Raw genomic sequence first — 17,624 nt, forward strand, 5'->3', positions numbered from 1 at the left:
GTCCAGTTTTCCACAAACCTCAGCAAACTTGGTCACCGTGGATTATTCCTTCCACATGTCGATTTCATGCACGAAGCTACTTCAGGGAATTGAAGCCAAAATTCAGGAGTTGCAAGGTTAATTGTTTTCCTTGCCTTTTGTGTGTCTGTGTGTGCTATTTACTTGGAGGGAGAGGGGGAAGTGTGTTAACCATTTACAAGTATACATCTCCCCTCATTCCCTCCCTGAATGATGGTGGAAAATATTCCTAGGGTAGTTTAGTTTGACAGCTAAGTCACTCTCAGTAGTAGAGACTGTTCTAAGTACACAGATTATTAGCAAGAAACACACAGAGCTTGGATTTTGTTACTGAAAAATTAGTTCTCCACACGGAACAGGAAAAAAAATGTGTCCATGTTCAGCTGAGGCTATTTTTACTGATGCAGCTAGGCAAGCAAAGTATATTTATTGCTATGGACTTTATTTTAAACCATTTTTTCAAAGACCATCAGAAGTGTCATTTTACCTACTGAAGGCATAAAAAGCTAAAGAAATCGGAATGTGGAAGGCAATTTCCCTTTATAACATTGGAGCTGCAGATATACTGATTTCAGAAGTTGACCAGAGAGCTAGTGAAATGATACTGGGAGCTGAGGAACTGACAGGTGGGGTTTTTCCAGCTGCTGCTTTTAAAAACCTGAACTTTTAAATCCAGTGTCCACTGAATGCTAAGGGGAGCTTCATGTATGAAATTTTTCATATGATTTTTAACAATTTGCAATATTTGAAACTATAAGCAGTTTTCCCAGTGATATTGAGGAAATTGCCACAAAACATTCTCTCCACATATAAGAGAAAAGTGCTAATTTCTCTTTACCATGCGAATTTCTGTGCATAAAATTAAAAAATAAATATATTAACAAGCAAAGTGTTTTAGAACACCTTTTACATCTTCAAGGAAGGGAGCTGAGAACTATAGCAAAAATTATAAACTTCCTTTTATTGGATGTACCTTTTTATGTGTCCAAATCTATCTTATTATTACCAGGTAAGGTGTAAATAAAAAATTACATTAAAGCAATTACCAGTTATAAAAAACTACCTTTAAAATTAAAAAAAGGGGTGACACACTAAGTTAATATTGTGGCTTAATTGGATGGTGGTTCATGTCTTTTGGAGCAGTTTGAACTGCCATGATGTCTTTGTGGAATTAAGTACGTTTAACTGGAAGGCATCATATTCTAGAAAATGGACAAAATCTACTGGAAGTGCAGGAGCAAGAGGAAAGGCATATGGAGGGACTGATATACCTGTGGTTTGAGGAGATTGTCTTTTTTCTGCTGGTTGTTTTGTCATCTCACCATTTTCTCACTTGTTAGCTTCGTGTGTTGCAACACGAGTGGAAACCAACCGCAGTACTTGACCTCAGTTTGAAGTTGAACGTCTGAGTTCTTCTGCCCTGGGCCTCTGCAAGTGCTGCCCAGGGGAATCCCTGTCTCTGCACTGATGCTACTGTGAAGCTTTATGCCAACACCAGGGTCACAAGTCTTCAGAAGGTGAGCTGAAGATAGCTGAAGAGTGTGGAAACCTTGCTTAGGCAGAGCCACTGAGTTTAGAAACGTTTGCAGTAATACAGATGTAGCCTGCTACCTGCAGGAGCTATATGTGTGTAAAAGCCAGTCTTTTATCTAAACTTTTTTTCCTGTGTGCAAATAGCAATGAGTGTGAATTTCCTTCTGCTTTTCTGTTCATTTTTGTGGCTCTGACAGTAGTTTTGTGACTCTGATTTGTCAGGTTTTTTCTGCAAGGGAAACTTTTGTGCAATATTCAAGATTTTCAGTAAGACAGGGAGAGAACAAAACCGCAAATACAAGTGGTGCAAGACTTAGGAAGAGCACTGACTTAACGATTTAACCTACTGTAGTAGGTGAATGTCATCAGTTACATGCAAATTAGTACCTGACCTTTCTTTTTAAGTAATACTGTGACAGCATTCCTTATGCATAGCTCTCAAGGCTTAGTTCTGTTGCTGTTTCTTGTTTGTTCCCCCCCCCCCCCCCCAAATAGCTGTGATAAGTACATATCTTTTTATGTAAAGGGAAAAATGACACTGCCGATTTCATCCTACTGTTTGCATTTAAAAATCTCTGGGCCCTTTTTTTTTTTTTTTTTTCTGTGAAACCTGGCTATGTTTCACAACTAAATGTCTGGTGGATGTCTGGTGGTTCTGACCCTCCCTTTCCCCTCTCACCCCGTCTGTGACAGAAGTCTGACAATTCCTGCTGCAGGTCAAAACAGTAGCCAGACCATGGTGCTCCCTGACTTCTGGGGCTCTCAGAAGGGGCAGTGGGAGCAGTGGCAAAGCCCTTTGCACAGTCTGCTGAAAGAACCCTTGTTCCTGTAGTCCAGCTGCTGTGATGTGTGCTGTCCTGCTGAAAGTCACTACAGGTTGCAGATTGCTCTTAACTTGTCCAGGTGAAGCAGAACATTCAGTCAGAGGGTTCGTGGAGTGGAAGATGTGGAAGCTTGTCCCTGCACGAGTGAGCTCTGAACACGTGCAGTTCTAATGCATCTGTTCCTTGTGGGCCTGAAGGCTGTTTCTTATTTGTGGCATCTCAGATGTTGCAGTTGTGGGAAAAGAACAAAAATTCTTTTCTCTTGGAGTGGTAGTTGGGAAAGATGGGAGGAATATACATGTCATGGTAATTGCTAAAAGCACTCTTACAGGATTTTAGAGCCCCCATTTTAATTCTCTGATTCCAAATTGTGCTTTTATGCTTATGGTGCTCCTAAGTGATGTAAACAGATGAAAGCGTGTATCGACGTTAATCGACTAAAAGGTATAAATAGATACCTTCCCTTCTTTCTTCATATGATTTTGTAATTGCATACAGAGAAGGAATTGGGTGAGATTTTTCAGCACTGTTATTTAATTCCTGGGCAAAATTAGTAACAATGCACCTGACTGGGTCTGGCTAGTATCCTGAATTGTTCTGTGTCCCCTGGACACCACCACAGCTAAGGCAAGTGTATGTGCACATAAGTCTTACAGATGACAATTCTAGTAAAAGCTAGCATGATATTTTTAGATCCACAATAAACCTGCATTGACTGCTGTATGCTTATCTTGAGTTTATTATTATGCATGGCATACAATCTCATGGACGGGCTGAAATAGGAAGAAGTGTTTTGGAGTGGTTTCATGTGCACTTCAGCCAGCCTTAGGATGGGATTTCAAACTGAGTAAGAGACTAAATATGATTGAAAGGAAAGGCACTAACCTGAGACTGAGTTAGTTTATCTCCTCTGTCATAGACCTCTTCAGGCAAGTAATTTCAAAATCTCCCTCTCCCAGACTTTGCTGTCTTCAATAAAAAGGGATTAATGGTGCAGTCCCTTAAAGAGATATTGCCAGAATAAGTGCATAAAGAGTGTATTCTTTATGCATTCTTTAATGCTGTTGTACTGTGATTATGAGACCATGCAACCGTGTAAAATAGAAATTACTGTAATCCAGTTTCTGTACTATAGTGCAGGAAATGAAGCCTGGACAATAAGAGCAGTATACCTGGCTAGTGTTGTCATTTTCTTTAAAAAAAGGAAGTCTAAAATCCCAACCAACACAGATCATGCAAGTGGAAGAGCCCTTCCCCTTAGGCTGCAGTTCCAGGCAGAGCTTGTGGAGAGTGCAAAGGCGTTATCGAACACTGCATCTGTGGCGTATCAGAGATCTCTACTATGACAATGACATGTATATTTTAATGTTAGAGCCTTTAATGTCTACAGGTGAAATTTCATGTGCTGTAGAAGACTTTCTGACTTTTATATAAATTGCCTTAAAATTTATGTGACTTTTATATCAATTGCCTTAAAATTTACCTCAGGGTGGGAGGAGTTCTATGCTGTGCTTTAGAAGTAGTGTTCTGTAGTAGTTTCTGAATTCGGTATAACTGTTCAAAATGAAGAAGCTTTACCAGACATCTTGCAAATACAGTGTGTGGACAAAACTGAGAAAAAGGAAATACAGAAGAACAACCTCATCTTGACTACCTTTTTTGCTTTTTAGTGCAAAACAGGCTGCTTTGTCTCTCTTAGTGTACCTCTCAGAAATACGGAACGTTGCACGTGACGCGTGTTGTGAAGTTGAATGAACTGGTGTCAATATATTGCTTTAACTGTTGCCAAGTATTACGTAAATGGTGAGTATTCCAATAACATGAAGCTTGTTCATTGACAAGTTCCTTCAACTACTTTACCCAGAGAAATCTGTCTGTGATAAAATAAGTGGTAGAATGTTCTTCTGCCTTGGTGCATTCATAGATCTTTTCCAAATGGGGAAGAACTGTGTAACAAGTGTCAGCCTGCTGACTAGAGACTGGATGCTCATTCTTATTGTTTGGAGATTTGTTGAAAATAGTAATGTCATCAGACTCCGTGGGACATAAGCTGGACTACTTGAAGTAACCTACTTGAAATAAGAGAATGCTATCTACCTGGTGTGAAAAAATCCTTTAGAATCCATTATCACAAAATCAGAATGGTTTGCTTTGGAAGGGACCTTAAAGATCACCTCATTCCACCTCTGGCAAGGGCTGGGACACCTTGCTCTAGACCAGGTTGCTCAGAGCCCCATCCAAACTGGTCTACAGCTAGATGACTAGATGCATTATGGATTGTAAAGGAGCATTAGTCTCAGAATTTCTGTGGTGTGAGACAGTCAGGTTAATGGAATCCATATACCTGAAAACATGATTAGTTCATTAGCCCTTCATTCCAAAGTGAAAACTATATAATGTAAGGGAGTTTATTTTTTCCTTCATGATTTCTTTTGTAGATGGTCAAGTGTTTAGTGCAGATGATCTTACCAGCTTTTCTAGTAAGTTTCCGATCTTCCAATTATTTATGTCCTGGGTTTTTTTTCACAGTTTGCAAGGACTTATTGTTACTGTTAATAGCAATTACATAGTCTGTATCTTTGGCAAATACAGCTGTTCAAAGTGTAATGTGGGATTATTGAACCAAAATGTTATGACTTCAATTAAAGTCTATTTATATTCCAGGACTTGCAGAGTAAACTGCAAGTGCAGGATATTTCTGATCTGCTTAACACTCATAGAATTCCATCTACAGGTGGATTAATGCATAAACTTTATTTTTTCCCATAGTATTGAACTTAATCATTGTGACCTTCACGTTGTTTTTCTAACAGCTGAGTCTTTTGCTCAGTTTAAAATAGCTTTGTAAGGGTTCTTAATAGAGAAGACTTTTCTTCATGCTGTTATTGAATGACTTCTTTCTAGTTATAAAGTACAGAATGAGTGGTTTGTTTGGTTTCAGGTAGGCTTGTTGAGCTGAATCTTTAGGAAATTTCTGACTTTGCCCTGAGTCCGTATGAGGTTGATGTCACTTATGCCACATACTGGAAGTGCTGTATAATGCTCTAAGGATACAAGTAAGCCACTACAGAAATGGAAGCGCTTTGTATTTGATCCAGTATTGGTGCCAACCATCTGCTCTTTCCTTCCTCCACTGAAATCCCTGTGGCTAAAAGGAGGAGATTGGGCAGGTGTCTGGCAGGTAACTGGCAGGGAACTCTGAATCCAAAGACCTGGAGAGTGCTTTGATTTTTTAATTAAGGGTTAAGAAATCAGAGTGCTCCTTTAGCCCCTGGAGTCTTAAAACCTTGCTGTTTTCCACTGTGTGATGATCCTGCTTGCCCATGTCTTTCAGTGTTCCTGCTCCCAGTACTAGTGTACATTTGCTTTGCTGCATTGTTGTAATGCCTGACAGCCCCAGTCACGGCCGAGAGCTTACTGTACCTTGTAACAGGCCAGCACAGTAAAGAGACCCTTTTATAGTCAACAGTGATCGCAGGATTTCTTAAAAGACATAATTTTAGAAATTTGAACTAAAGCTCTGTCAGTGCTGTTAAAGACTGACTGTGCTCAGTCAATACTGTAATCTGTTTGCTGCAAGTGTGTGGATGTGGGCAAACCAAGGTCAGCACTGCTTCAGCTTAGATAACTGCTGATAAACAAAGATGTTTCTGGGTCAAGTGAGATAGAGGCAGACATGTCACAAAAGAACAACTTTGCTATTGTGTGACTTTTTTCCTTCACTTTTTGTCTTACTGCCTCTTCTTTGGTTATCACTGCCCTGATTGCATTTTGTCTGAAATTAGACTTCCAAGCCCTTTGTGGAAGACTCCCCATCTCGGCTGTTAGTGGCTATTGTTAAACATAATACAGCTTTTATGACCTCAAAATACGCCATTAATATCAATGTATTTGGTTTCAAGTATTATTCTCATTTTATGAAACAATTTGAAGTGGCTTGCTTATATGGTATGTCTGTAGCAGAGCTGGAAGCTGATCCCGGGTCCCAGGGGTTCTGCCTGTACATGTATTCTCAGCTATTGTCCAGCCAGACCTGGGTGAGCGATGATGGCTGCTTGACTGTCTTAAGAATGTCTCTGCCAAGGGCTCAGGCTGAGGTATTGAGTACATTTATATTTCTCATGAAGAAACCGTCAGGAATGGAAAGTACCACTGTCTCTATGAAGTCTCACCATTCTCTTCACCTATTTGTAGCCCATTGCCTGTTGAAAAGCCTCAAAGAAATCTGTAAAACACTCAGACTTTGTTCCATTCACTGGACGTCTGCGCAAGCCTGGTTTTGTGCTGGAGTGCTGAAGAGGTTGAAATGGGATCAACTCAACCTGTAGCAAACTCTCCTGTTGCAGCTCAGTGCATTCAGGTGTGTTTTCTTCTCAGGGCTAAAGTGCAGAGAGATTTGGTCTGTCTCTGGGGCGTCCATGCAATTCTGCAGCTAGTGTCTTTGAGGCAGGAGAGGCATTTGGAGTGAAGGATATCTTGTGGTCCTGTCAAGTATGTGAATGCAAGGGCAGGGAAAAGCTTCTGGCCTGCTCTTTGCCATTCTGACTTTGCAGCCTGCTGTGATTCCTGCATGCTGGTCTCTGTTGCTAGCAACTGCCTTCCCAGACAGCTCCAAACAAAAAAGCTTAAAATAACTGTCTAAGGGCTTATGATTAGAACTGTTAACCCATTTCCAGTGGGAAAGAATTATGTTCGTGTAACTTTACAAAGCCTGAAAGCAGCATTACATATTGCATAATTACTGTGCTCATTCTGCTCTCTAAGACTGCCCAAGTCTCTTCAGATCAGCGTTTATCATGATGACAGATCATAATAACAAATACTCCTAACTTCAGTACAGTTCATAAACATTAACCAATATAAGAAATGTATCATGTACCTATTTTATTAAAGGATAAGCCTGGTCTGTGTTGCCAAGCCATTTGTAAAGATGGGCTTTCCTGTGTACATGTTTACAAGAGTCCAGATTGTGGAGCTGCCTCTCTGGTAGTGCAAGACAGAATACTTGTCTGGTGCAAATCATGAATATTTTGTTTTCATGTGATGAGGTTTGCATGAAATTTCGATTATTTTGGAAACAGCACTCAAAGTTTTGCTTGAAAATAAAAGAAGATCTTCCATATCCGTTCAATAGCCAGTAGAAACAACATTGTCAGCTCCTTTAAAAAAAAATCAGGTTTTGGCTTTTTTTCCCTTTTGTTGTTTGTTTGATTATCTGTGAAGTTTTAAAATTTTAGTCTGTCTTTGTAGTAGTTTTTCTTCCTCATCCATCCTGATTTTCTTGGGGTGGAACTGTTTGTGTAAGCCGGGTTTTGTCTGGTTTGTTTGTTATAAGGATAAGACTAATCAGCACTTCATGGGCATTTTCTTGGTAGCAACTTCTTGTCTGTTCCTCATCCATTAGAACAAAATGATGTGGAAAATCCTGGGTGTGTTTTGAAAAGGAAGCCTCCAATACTTGTAGATGAGTTTACAGCTTGAATTGAGGAAGACAACCCCAAAAAATTGGTTATTTTTAAACTGTTCATCGACAGTACAAGACTTTCCTCTCTCAGAACTCTCACCTGAAAACTTCCCTTTGAGGTGCATCTGTGATGCTTCAGACCCTGTAATTCAAAACACCAAATTTCTTCTCTGTAACATCCTCCATAATAGGATGGATCTGTGTGTTTAGATTGAGTGTGGAAAAATTGCGGTGATGGGGATAAATAAAACCACATCCATGGATGTAAATAGTAGGTCCAAATGGAATGATAATGCATGCTTTGGTGAACTTGAAGACCATTAGAACAGAAATGTACCTAATTAAATAATGCTTAAAGGGTTGCATTTTCACTGTCTCACCTTTATTACCTCCTTTACCGTAAACCAAAATCTTTTCTTGAACTAGAATTTGTATTTCTCCGTGGATTGATTACTTTGTGAAGTGTAGTTCATGTATATTTCCATTTGGGTATGTATGTTTTTCCCAGACAATATGGTAGGTCTACATTTTATGTTATTTTGCTTGCTGTGGGTAATTAACCTCTGGTGGTGCTGAATGTCAGGAACGGTTTAGATTGGAGCAGTAGTTCATGGTATCCGGTGGTGCAATACAAGTGACCTGATTTTGCTGGCACCTTTTTGGTCCTTCACAATATGACCATTTTCTCATGTGTTTCACCTCACAAGGCTGATGGGTTTCACTTTTGAGTCTCTGGTTAGTACAGTGGTTTAATAAAGCTTTATTCCCAGCCTCCGAAAATGGAAAAGTGAAAGTGGCAGCAAAGTAATTTTAAGAGTGTCCTCAGGGCAGAGGCACCCCTGCAGTCAGTGCTTTCTCTGCAATAGAAATGGGCCAATCACATGAAAATTTGGGTAGATCATAAACGTCTGCCATGCATACTACTTATTTAGGTATGTATTGACTAGCCCCAGGCAGGCACCTTCAGGAAACAGTGGAAGTTGCCCAACTCCCTGGATGCTGTGTTTTCCCTTTTGTTGTCTGTCTGTGAAGCAGCTTTCCTTTCATTTTTTTGTCTTTATTACAGGCTTACTGTAGGATTCCTTTTTTTTTTTTTTTTTTTTTTTTTTTGCTATGCAGTGTTACACAACAAGGAAGCCTTCCCCATTTCATAGGTTTTATTGATTCTAGGACCTTGATCTGATAAGCTTCCTAGATTAGTTTCAAACTTGGAGGTGTTAGGGGAAATGATTGATACCTAATTACATTCTTTTGTAGTGGACTTCTTTTAAACTGCAGTGCTAGGTTGGTTGGTTTTGCATGTTTGCTTTGGGCTTTAGCTATTGCTCTTCTGTAGTGCCACACTCCTGGAAAATACACCTTTTCCTATAGGGGCAGATATTCTGGATGTCTGGAAAATGCCATGCCATTTGTGATAAAGTTGCAGGAACGTAAAACCATCATCTTTGTATTTATGTTTTTGGCTTTCTTGCACAATATTGTGTTTTGTAGTTGCTTTGAGTTTTCCCCTGCTTTCTTCAGGACCTAGACTGCTGTGCTTTGCAGTATAGAATTTACAAACATGGTTTATTTTCTGTGTTGTGCTGTTATTCTTCCTGTTCAAGGTGTCTGAAGGTGGTGAGTGGGAGGTGGCAAACAATCTGCAGGAATTTTTATATAGCTAACTGTCTGGAAGAAGATGTGACAAAGTGAGTGTGCAGGACAGGCTTTGGAAGGAGGGATTGAAGCTGTTTCCATATACATCAGGATAAGCATAGGCTATGTACAATAAGCTTTGCAAATCTTTTACAAACACAAAAAATGACCCATGTTTTTTCATCCTTTTCTCTGTTCTTACTCAAGACTGTTGCAAATTGTGTTGGTGGTTTCACAGAGGCAGCTTTCTGCTAGCTGGAACAAGTTTGTGATGCCCTGTAAGTCTCCAGTCATTTTCAAAAATGCAAACCACAAAAGGCAGAAACAAAACCTACCCTGTTGAGCCTCCTCTGATGTCCTATTGCAGTGAAGGAATGAAAACTTTTTTTCCCTTTCTGGAGATGTGTGAATAGCACACCCAATGTCTTATCTTTACCAGGTAAATTTAATTAAACCAACCTGTGCTCTCTTTCGGGTTCGAAGGGGAACTGGTAGCTAGTATATTATATATTGCTTAATTTTTGACCTTGCTTGTTGTGTGATCTTAGAAGTGAATTACTTCCTCTGTTTCTCTTCCTCATTAGTAAAATATGTATTATAATTCTTTACGTGTTTCATAAATGTGGGATTTGACCATAATAATGAGCAAATTGAAGAAGGAAGGCTTAGTTGCTGTCTCAGAAGGACACACGGTAACTTGCTGCATTTGTCTTAAATGTAAGATTGTTCTTGGAATGTATCCATCATCATGGTTGAAAGTGACTGAGCTGCTTACAGGGGAGAACCATAATTTCAGTTGCTGGCAGCAGGAGGAGTTAGTGAGAAATGATTGTCATCACCCTAATGTGACAGATTTCCTGTAAGGAACAGTGACAGCATTGTTGTAGTTAAGGCTGTGAATGTACATTAGCTAGAACAGAGGAACACTTTATTTTACATTAATAAAACCCTAGAAGAGAGGCATTTAAAAGGTAAGATTGTGGAATAAAAGATGGTCTACAACTGCAACTACAACTTGTTATTATTCTCAGCATCCATAATTTTGCTGAAGTTTGAGGAGAAATCAGAGTCTTTCCTGAGTCATTTCTGCAGCATTCTGTCAGAGAGAAATGTTTGCAAATGATCTCAAAGAAGAATGAGGAATGTGCACAATTTAAACTTGCTTATCATGCCAGATATAGCTGATGCAGCAAATGGACTAAACAAAGCACAGGACAGCACAGCCCTCAAAAAGTGAGCCAAAGAGTAAAGTTCAAGATTACTACAGTGTGTGAGGTCATGAACTTGATATGTGAAACTGTACAAATATACATATGCTTAGTTAAGAGAATATTTATAGAAATGGAATAATGGTGGATAGTTACCAATTACAAAAGCAACAAGTTTTAAAGAGAGATAGAGTTATTTTGCATTAAATAGTTACCATTGAGTGTTTTTAATTTGTTCCCTAAATCAAATAATCTTTAACTTCAGTTGAGGTTTTGTAGCAGGCTTTCCAGGCTAATAATAAACTGTGACAAGACAGTTGCGCTGGGTAGGGATGTCTCAATGATTCCGCTTTGGCCTGGGTAAAATCATCTGGTGGGTGGTCTGGGTTGGTAACAGCCTAGTGAGTGGGTCTGAGTGTCTGTGCCCTGCACCCTTCCAATACCTCTTTCGAAAGAACTTCATCATTTCAGACCAGAATCCCGGATGCAGGAGGAGACTCCTCCATAGTCTTGTTATATAGTTCAGGAAACCCTTCAGCATTCTTTCCATAAATGTATCTCATATGGTGTTTTATGTGTGTTTATGATTTTCTTTAATGTGTTAGTGCAGATACACTAGAGAAGTTTTTGGCTAAAAATGCTAACTCTTAACTTTCTCAGTAAGGTGCCATGAGTTACTTTCCTTATGTATTTTTCATTCTGGAAAATACTGCATATGCACCCATTGGGTATATGTATATCTAATTTGTCCTTCTTTTTAGGTGTAGAAGAGAAAGCCTTGCAATATCAAAAATTCCTTAGAAATCTGAAAATATTTACGGTATTAAAGGAGGTGATGTGCAATTTGCATTCATTTGGGGAAAGTTCAGGAGAAGTTCTTGAATGTCAGAAGCTCCCAGAAGTGAAAATAGCTCGATGATGTTGCATGCCAAATCTTAGAGTTATTAAAATAAAATACACCAATGCTAGGTTCTGCTTTTTTTCTGTGCAGTGTAAAAGCAATGCTAAGTATCATAACACAGTATATTTGGAGGCAAGACACAGTATCTTCTGGAAATTACAGTGTTGGAACTAGCTCTGTGCTTTATTTGAAGGTAAGGAATAGTCTGGGGTGTACTGCTCCAAAGCACTTAAGCCTGGGAGTGTGTTGCCATTTTCCTGTGCTACTGCAGGCTGACTCTTGTGCTGAAATTCAAGTAAAACAAAACAAAAAAACCCAAAGCTGGTAATTGGCTAGGATGATGACTGTGTGAGCTCATTCTCCCAACCTCAGGGAGGGAAGCCTGTTTAGTCAGAGCCAGCAGTGCTCATGCAGTGCAGTTGCCAAGCATGAGCTTTCCTGAAGCATAGTCATGCTGCGACTTGAACACTTATCGCTGCAGATTAAACTGTGAACTGTTATTATTAGGATGACATAGAAGATACTTTTCTGTAGTTCTTCTATATGGAAAGAACTTCTAAAAAGCTAATTTTGTGATATCTTCTTTTACCATCAAATACCGGATGCACCAAATCCTCTTTTATCTTGGTGATCTCTTAGGATATAGTTATTTTTGCATGTAACTGGGAGAACTGGGGTGTTCAGTGAGCATGTTTTGTTCAGAGTAAAACTGTTTTCTCCCTAGTAATGTCCTTTTCACTGTCCTGGATTTTGTGCTGAATAACAACTTCAATTGTACCTATTCCTTTTCTTCATTTAGGTTATCTCTGAACTTACTCCTTTTCTTACTTTGCATCTTAATAGTTTTGTTCAATTTCTTTACCAGCTTGCTGCAGTTCTGAACTGGTCTGAGTTAGACCTTGTGACAATGGTGTCTTCTTATCTAGTAATATTAAAAGCAGAACCAAAGTCCACACAGGTATAGGTTTGGAAAGTTGTGCTAATACAATGCTTTGTTACTAATGAGTCCTCCTGCTAAAGGTCTTCTGGGTACTTTTCTGTGTGGTAGCTGCAAATCTCAGCCACGACTATTAAGAACAGCATCAACTGGGCTCTTTCTTTCTTTCTTTCTTTGGTTGAAAACAAGGACCCTTGACGTTGAAAGTTGGCAGGTTAAAACTTGATCTAGTGGTAATGTCTTCAAATATACAGAAAACCTGGCATTCTTTTTATCAGAATGATGTGAATGATCAGTACAAAAGCAATAGTAGAAGGAAAATGTTGCCTAGTTTGGAAAGAAAAATAGCTTGTGAAGATTTCACAAAGACTGTCAGAAACCACTCTTAGTAGTATTACCTCAGGTGTTGAGGTTTAGTTGTTATCTCTGATACATTTGCAGTCCTGCAGAAAGCAAGAAGATAGAAAGCATTGAAACTTCTGAGAGGCATATAGCAGCTTATCCACCTCTATATTTTTGCTACCAGGGATTCAGTTTCCTGCTGTAAGATGTTTTTTCCTCTCCTAATGAAGTCTTGAAGTAGGAAAAACTTACTTTATGAAATCGTTTGTGTACTAGTTGCAGTTTAGAGAGAATTTTCCGTCTCACGTGTCCATAATTTCTCCTAGAGTTATTTTTGTCCTGTTGTGATAGTCTTGGAAAATGAGCTGAGACACTGTGCTTAGAGGAGGGAGGAATGCCCTGGCTCCGTGATCGGGGTGGCAGAGGTCCATGGTTTGTAGCCAAGGCAAAGGGGAGGCAGTGTGGGGGAACAGCTATGTAACAGCCTGAGGAAGTGAGTCACTTCACTCTGAAACACAGTCCCATGGTTCCAGGAGCACTGAAGCCAGGCTTGGCCTCTGAGGTGGAAGTTGCGTAAGTTAATTAAAACTCTTTGTCCTTTCCTCCTCATCATGTTCCCAACCCCACCTCAGTATTAAAACCTGCACGGTACCCATATCCGTCTGAGGAAGCTCAGGTTACAGGACTTCAGTGTGCTATATAATTTTGGTTTATTATTTTTCATTTTAGAAAGAGGGATAAATATATTTCGGATTTCACTGGAGGGGATGTGTGTGTTGGTCTTACCTGCTCCTCTGAAGAGAAACTTGATTATGTAACAGAAGGGATGTAGTAAGAATAGGTTTGTAACAATTTTTTGTTATTTTCCTGGAATATATTGGCAGTGGGATTTAAAGTGGTTTAAAGTGGAACACCGAAACACATCGAAAAGAGTAGGAATAGAGACTTACACTAGAATGTTAGAGTGGTAATGTGAGAATGTAAGTGAATTTAAAACTAAACATCTAAAAAGGTTTTAGGTGTCCAATTAGAAATACTAGTGTATATGTTCACACATTAGACTGTAATCCTGCAAGCTAGCCTCTTAGAGTTTGTGCATAGCTTTTCTTCGTGGCAGAAGAGGGTAGGAGGGTAGGATTGTGGTAGAGCGCCTGTTCTGGAAAGGCTTTCTCCTGTTACCTTTGTAGCTTTATGCTAACAGATATTTGCTGATGTCTGTGAGCAGCTGTTACAGCAGCAGCTGCCTGAACTACCTTTCAGTGAGTGTGACCTGAGCAGGAGCAGTTTCTTTCAGCTGTTGAAGAAAATATCTGAGAGAGCAACAGGTTGAGCAGGCCCTGGCCCGAGGGCTTCAATGCTGGGTGGACAGTTCTTGACTGGAAAGCATCTGTAATCATTGTTGGTGTGTGTATGACTGATGGGCTGTTGCCTGACCCTTTTCCTTCAGAATACTGAATTGAGCATCTTGCTGCATGTTTGACTGCAGCCTTCGTGTACATGTGTTTCTTTTAAAGGTCTTTGGGAAATGTGGTCTTTCGGCAAGTCAAGAGGGTTTTTTGTTTTGTGGTTTTAAGTTGAGATTAAAACCAGATTATTCTGGCTACAGGAAGATGTGGAAGTAATTGGCCAGATCAGAGGTAGTTTAAGAGTAAAACTTTCAGGATGAACTAAGTGATTAGTCAGAATTCTGTGTGCAATAAGGAGTTGCATCATGCAAGTACAGTGTGATATCTGTTTTGTAAAACTAAGTGGTTTTGTTTTGCATTCTTCTAGCAGGTCAGAGCTGTTGTTTCTTCCATCTATTATCCTGGTCTTCATTGCCATGGGACATGGGAGAGACATACCCATTGTTGCTTATCACATGAGCATTCATAGGCCAGTTATGTCTGTTGATGATTCATTGCAATTGCTTCTCTATTTCAGGACCTGTAACTAAGTGGACCCTACTGACCTCTGAACCACAAAGTGTAAGAGTGAAAAGAAGTGGGAGAAGCACACAAAGAAAAAGGAAGTGAATGCACTTTCATCTGGACTTCTTTCCTGCCCTTTATTACTGAAGCTGAATGGAAAAGAAAGACAGCTGTGCCTTTCCTCCCCCAACCTCAGGGATGGGTGGATTATAAACCCTGTGTGTGTGGCTGGGAGAACAGAGTGAATCATGAATCTTCAGGCTCAGCAAAAGTCTTCAAGCAAAAGGACTGGGAAACGAGTTGCCTATTTTAATGAGCAGGACATAGCTGTGCCATCAAAAGAGCCACAGCAGCAGCTTAAGGAAGGACAGTACTATGGTCATGGAGGGAATATACCAGTCTCCCAAACTGTGGAGATTTCTCATCCAGGAGGATTAACAAGTGCACCCAACAACGTTGCTTTGATGAACTCTGTTTACAGTCAAGATAGGGGAGAATCAGTGATGATGCCCCAGTCAGTAACAGCTGTCAAATGGCAGAATTCACTAATGGGAAACCGGTTGCCAGAGAGGGGTGACAGCCATTGGCAGTCTCCACCTTCAATGTGGAACCACAGCATGGTTTTTGGGGGCAATCCAAAAGGACCTCACTCCAATGCTGGTGCCCCAGGCTTCTATGGCCACCCAGAAGCCCTTAAAAGAAATCAAGAGAAAGGAGTGTTTGTGTCACAACTGGATTTATATGGAGATGCTGTCCAGCAGATGATGTCCCAGAAGGCTCAGCTGGAACAGCAAGCCCTGGTTAGACAACAAGCTCAAATGAATTCTTTTCATCAAATGCAGAAACAGCAGCAGCAGAATCAAACTCTGCCATTGCAGCCTTTCCAACTTGCATTTGGTCACCAAGGCCAAAAGCAAGGTCTTCCTGAGTTGTTACATGTCTTTCAAGAAGCCCCAACTTCTTCCAGTCCAGCATTTACTGCACAACAAAAACAGCAAGCTCTTCCCCAGCTACAACTCTTTGAAAACTTCTATCCTCAGCAGCAGCAGCAGCAACAGGCTGCCACACAAGCCTTCAGTCTGCAGCAAACAGGTTCTATAGCACAGCCACATGTGGCAGCTGCAGCACCCCAGCATCACATGATGCCACACCAGTTTCAGCAAGCAGAGAGGAACCAGGAGCTATTCAAGGCATTAACAGAGCAGAACCAACAGACTGTGCTACCTCAGACCCAGATTCCCTTTCCAAGAAGGTCACGGAGACTCTCCAAAGAAGGTGGCCTGCTGACATCTGCAGGAGAAGTGTTGACTTCTAAGCAGGCAGAAGAGCAACCTAGCAATCTATTTCTGCATCACTGGCAAACACATCAGCAAGAGGTCCCATTACAGCAACCACCTGAGTCACTGGCCCCCAATAAAAGCAGCTATTTGCACCCCAGAAGATTGGATCTGGGGCAGAAGGATGTCCTGGTCAATAGTGAGCAGTGCCAGATGGAAACAGACAGGCAAGCTGCAGCCCAGAATGGTAGAGATGAGGAGAAACAGGCAGCAGCACCTGAAGAAAACACTCAGAGAACTAATGATTTTCAGAGTGTCAGAGGTGGTGTAATCCAGAGTACCCGACGGAGACGGCGTGTTTCTCAAGAAGCCAATTTGCTGACTTTGGCCCAAAAAGCTGTTGAGCTGGCTTCTCTTCAGAATGTAAAGGTAAGGTATAGAGCCTAGCCAATATAGCATGTTTTAGACTACAAAATAGGGTTGAAATGAAAGGAATTTATGTACATATGCAGGATAGGATGGCATCTTGAAGTGTGCAACAAGGGCAGCTCTGGTGTGGAGGCGTGTAAGTTCAGCTACTGTAATTCAGAGATGTGGGAGAACAGAGACATAGTGTAGTGAAACCACTAAGGGACAGTTTTCGCTAACACCAAATGTTACTTTAGCCCATGACATGAAAATACAGATGTTTTCAGCTTAGATCTCAAGGTGATCATGAATTTTGAGAGGCAAGTATAAGTGGTTTACTTGTTGTCTTTTTTCCAATTTAACATTCTCTTTCTCTTCTGTTAAAAGATTTAGGCTTACCTGCCAGTTTCTCAGTTTCAGCAGTTGAAGTGTTTCTAAAATGTGCTATCTAAAAATTACATAATGCAATTTACATGTTCAATATTTCACAAATATTAAAAGTCTAAGAAAGCTTCACTTACATGAAGAACCTATACCAGGCATGACAGAGGCCTGTGTCATGCAGCATCCTGTTTCTAAGGATGACCTGAGGGCTGTAGAATGACCTGTCTGCCTGAAGACCTCCTTTCCTCCTGTCTGCCTGTTGGACTTTATGGCGAAGAAATTTAGTGCTGACTGATTTGGTAGTTCACTACTCCTAACATTTTGACATCCCATCAGTCTAAACTGCACAGTATATATTCCATATGGAAAGGTAACAGAGTTCAAAATTAGGTAGCCTATTGGGAGACAAGTGATGGGATTTTTGGAGTTGAGTGGCGGTTTTTGGAGGGATTGTTTTTGAACATTTTCTTAGGAGTTGTGGTTTGATTAATCTTTTATTGAGTGCCTCTTAAGAGGCACACTTTTCCTTAGAAGTTTTGTTCCCAAAGGCTGATGAAATACATGTTACATGAGCTACTTTTACCTACGTTTTTGACACCTGAGTTGCTATCTGGTCAGACAACAAAGGGAAGGGCATTTTATTCCCTGTTTTGTTTTCATCATCCTTTTTATCCTAGTCTGTCTGTCACTGTTTTTTCCCATCTCTTCCTTAGAGGAATGTGCTGTTTGAGTGAAAGAACTAAACTAACAGATGAGCTGAATATCCATAGCCTACTCCATCTC

General features: G+C 40.3%; 1 protein-coding gene across 2 annotated transcripts in view; it reads left to right on the forward strand.

Moving 5' to 3' along the window:
* MIDEAS (mitotic deacetylase associated SANT domain protein) overlaps positions 1-17,624 on the forward strand; it is a 56,139-nt gene that overhangs the window by 14,217 nt on the left and 24,298 nt on the right. Inside the window, exons 1-2 of one of the 2 annotated variants that reach the window (XM_066188135.1) lie at positions 1,491-1,535; positions 14,786-16,478. In XM_066188135.1, the coding sequence (XP_066044232.1) occupies positions 15,021-16,478 (1,458 nt within the window). In that variant the 5' untranslated portion in view covers positions 1,491-1,535; positions 14,786-15,020. Of the gene's footprint in view, positions 1-1,490; positions 1,536-14,785; positions 16,479-17,624 lie in introns of those variants that run through there. The other variant, XM_066188136.1, reaches the window with a different exon arrangement.

This window comes from Chamaea fasciata, unplaced genomic scaffold (assembly GCF_029207755.1).
Source record: "Chamaea fasciata isolate MVZ Bird 193981 ecotype frontalis unplaced genomic scaffold, bChaFas1.0.hap1 SCAF_7, whole genome shotgun sequence".
Taxonomy (NCBI): domain Eukaryota; kingdom Metazoa; phylum Chordata; class Aves; order Passeriformes; family Sylviidae; genus Chamaea; species Chamaea fasciata.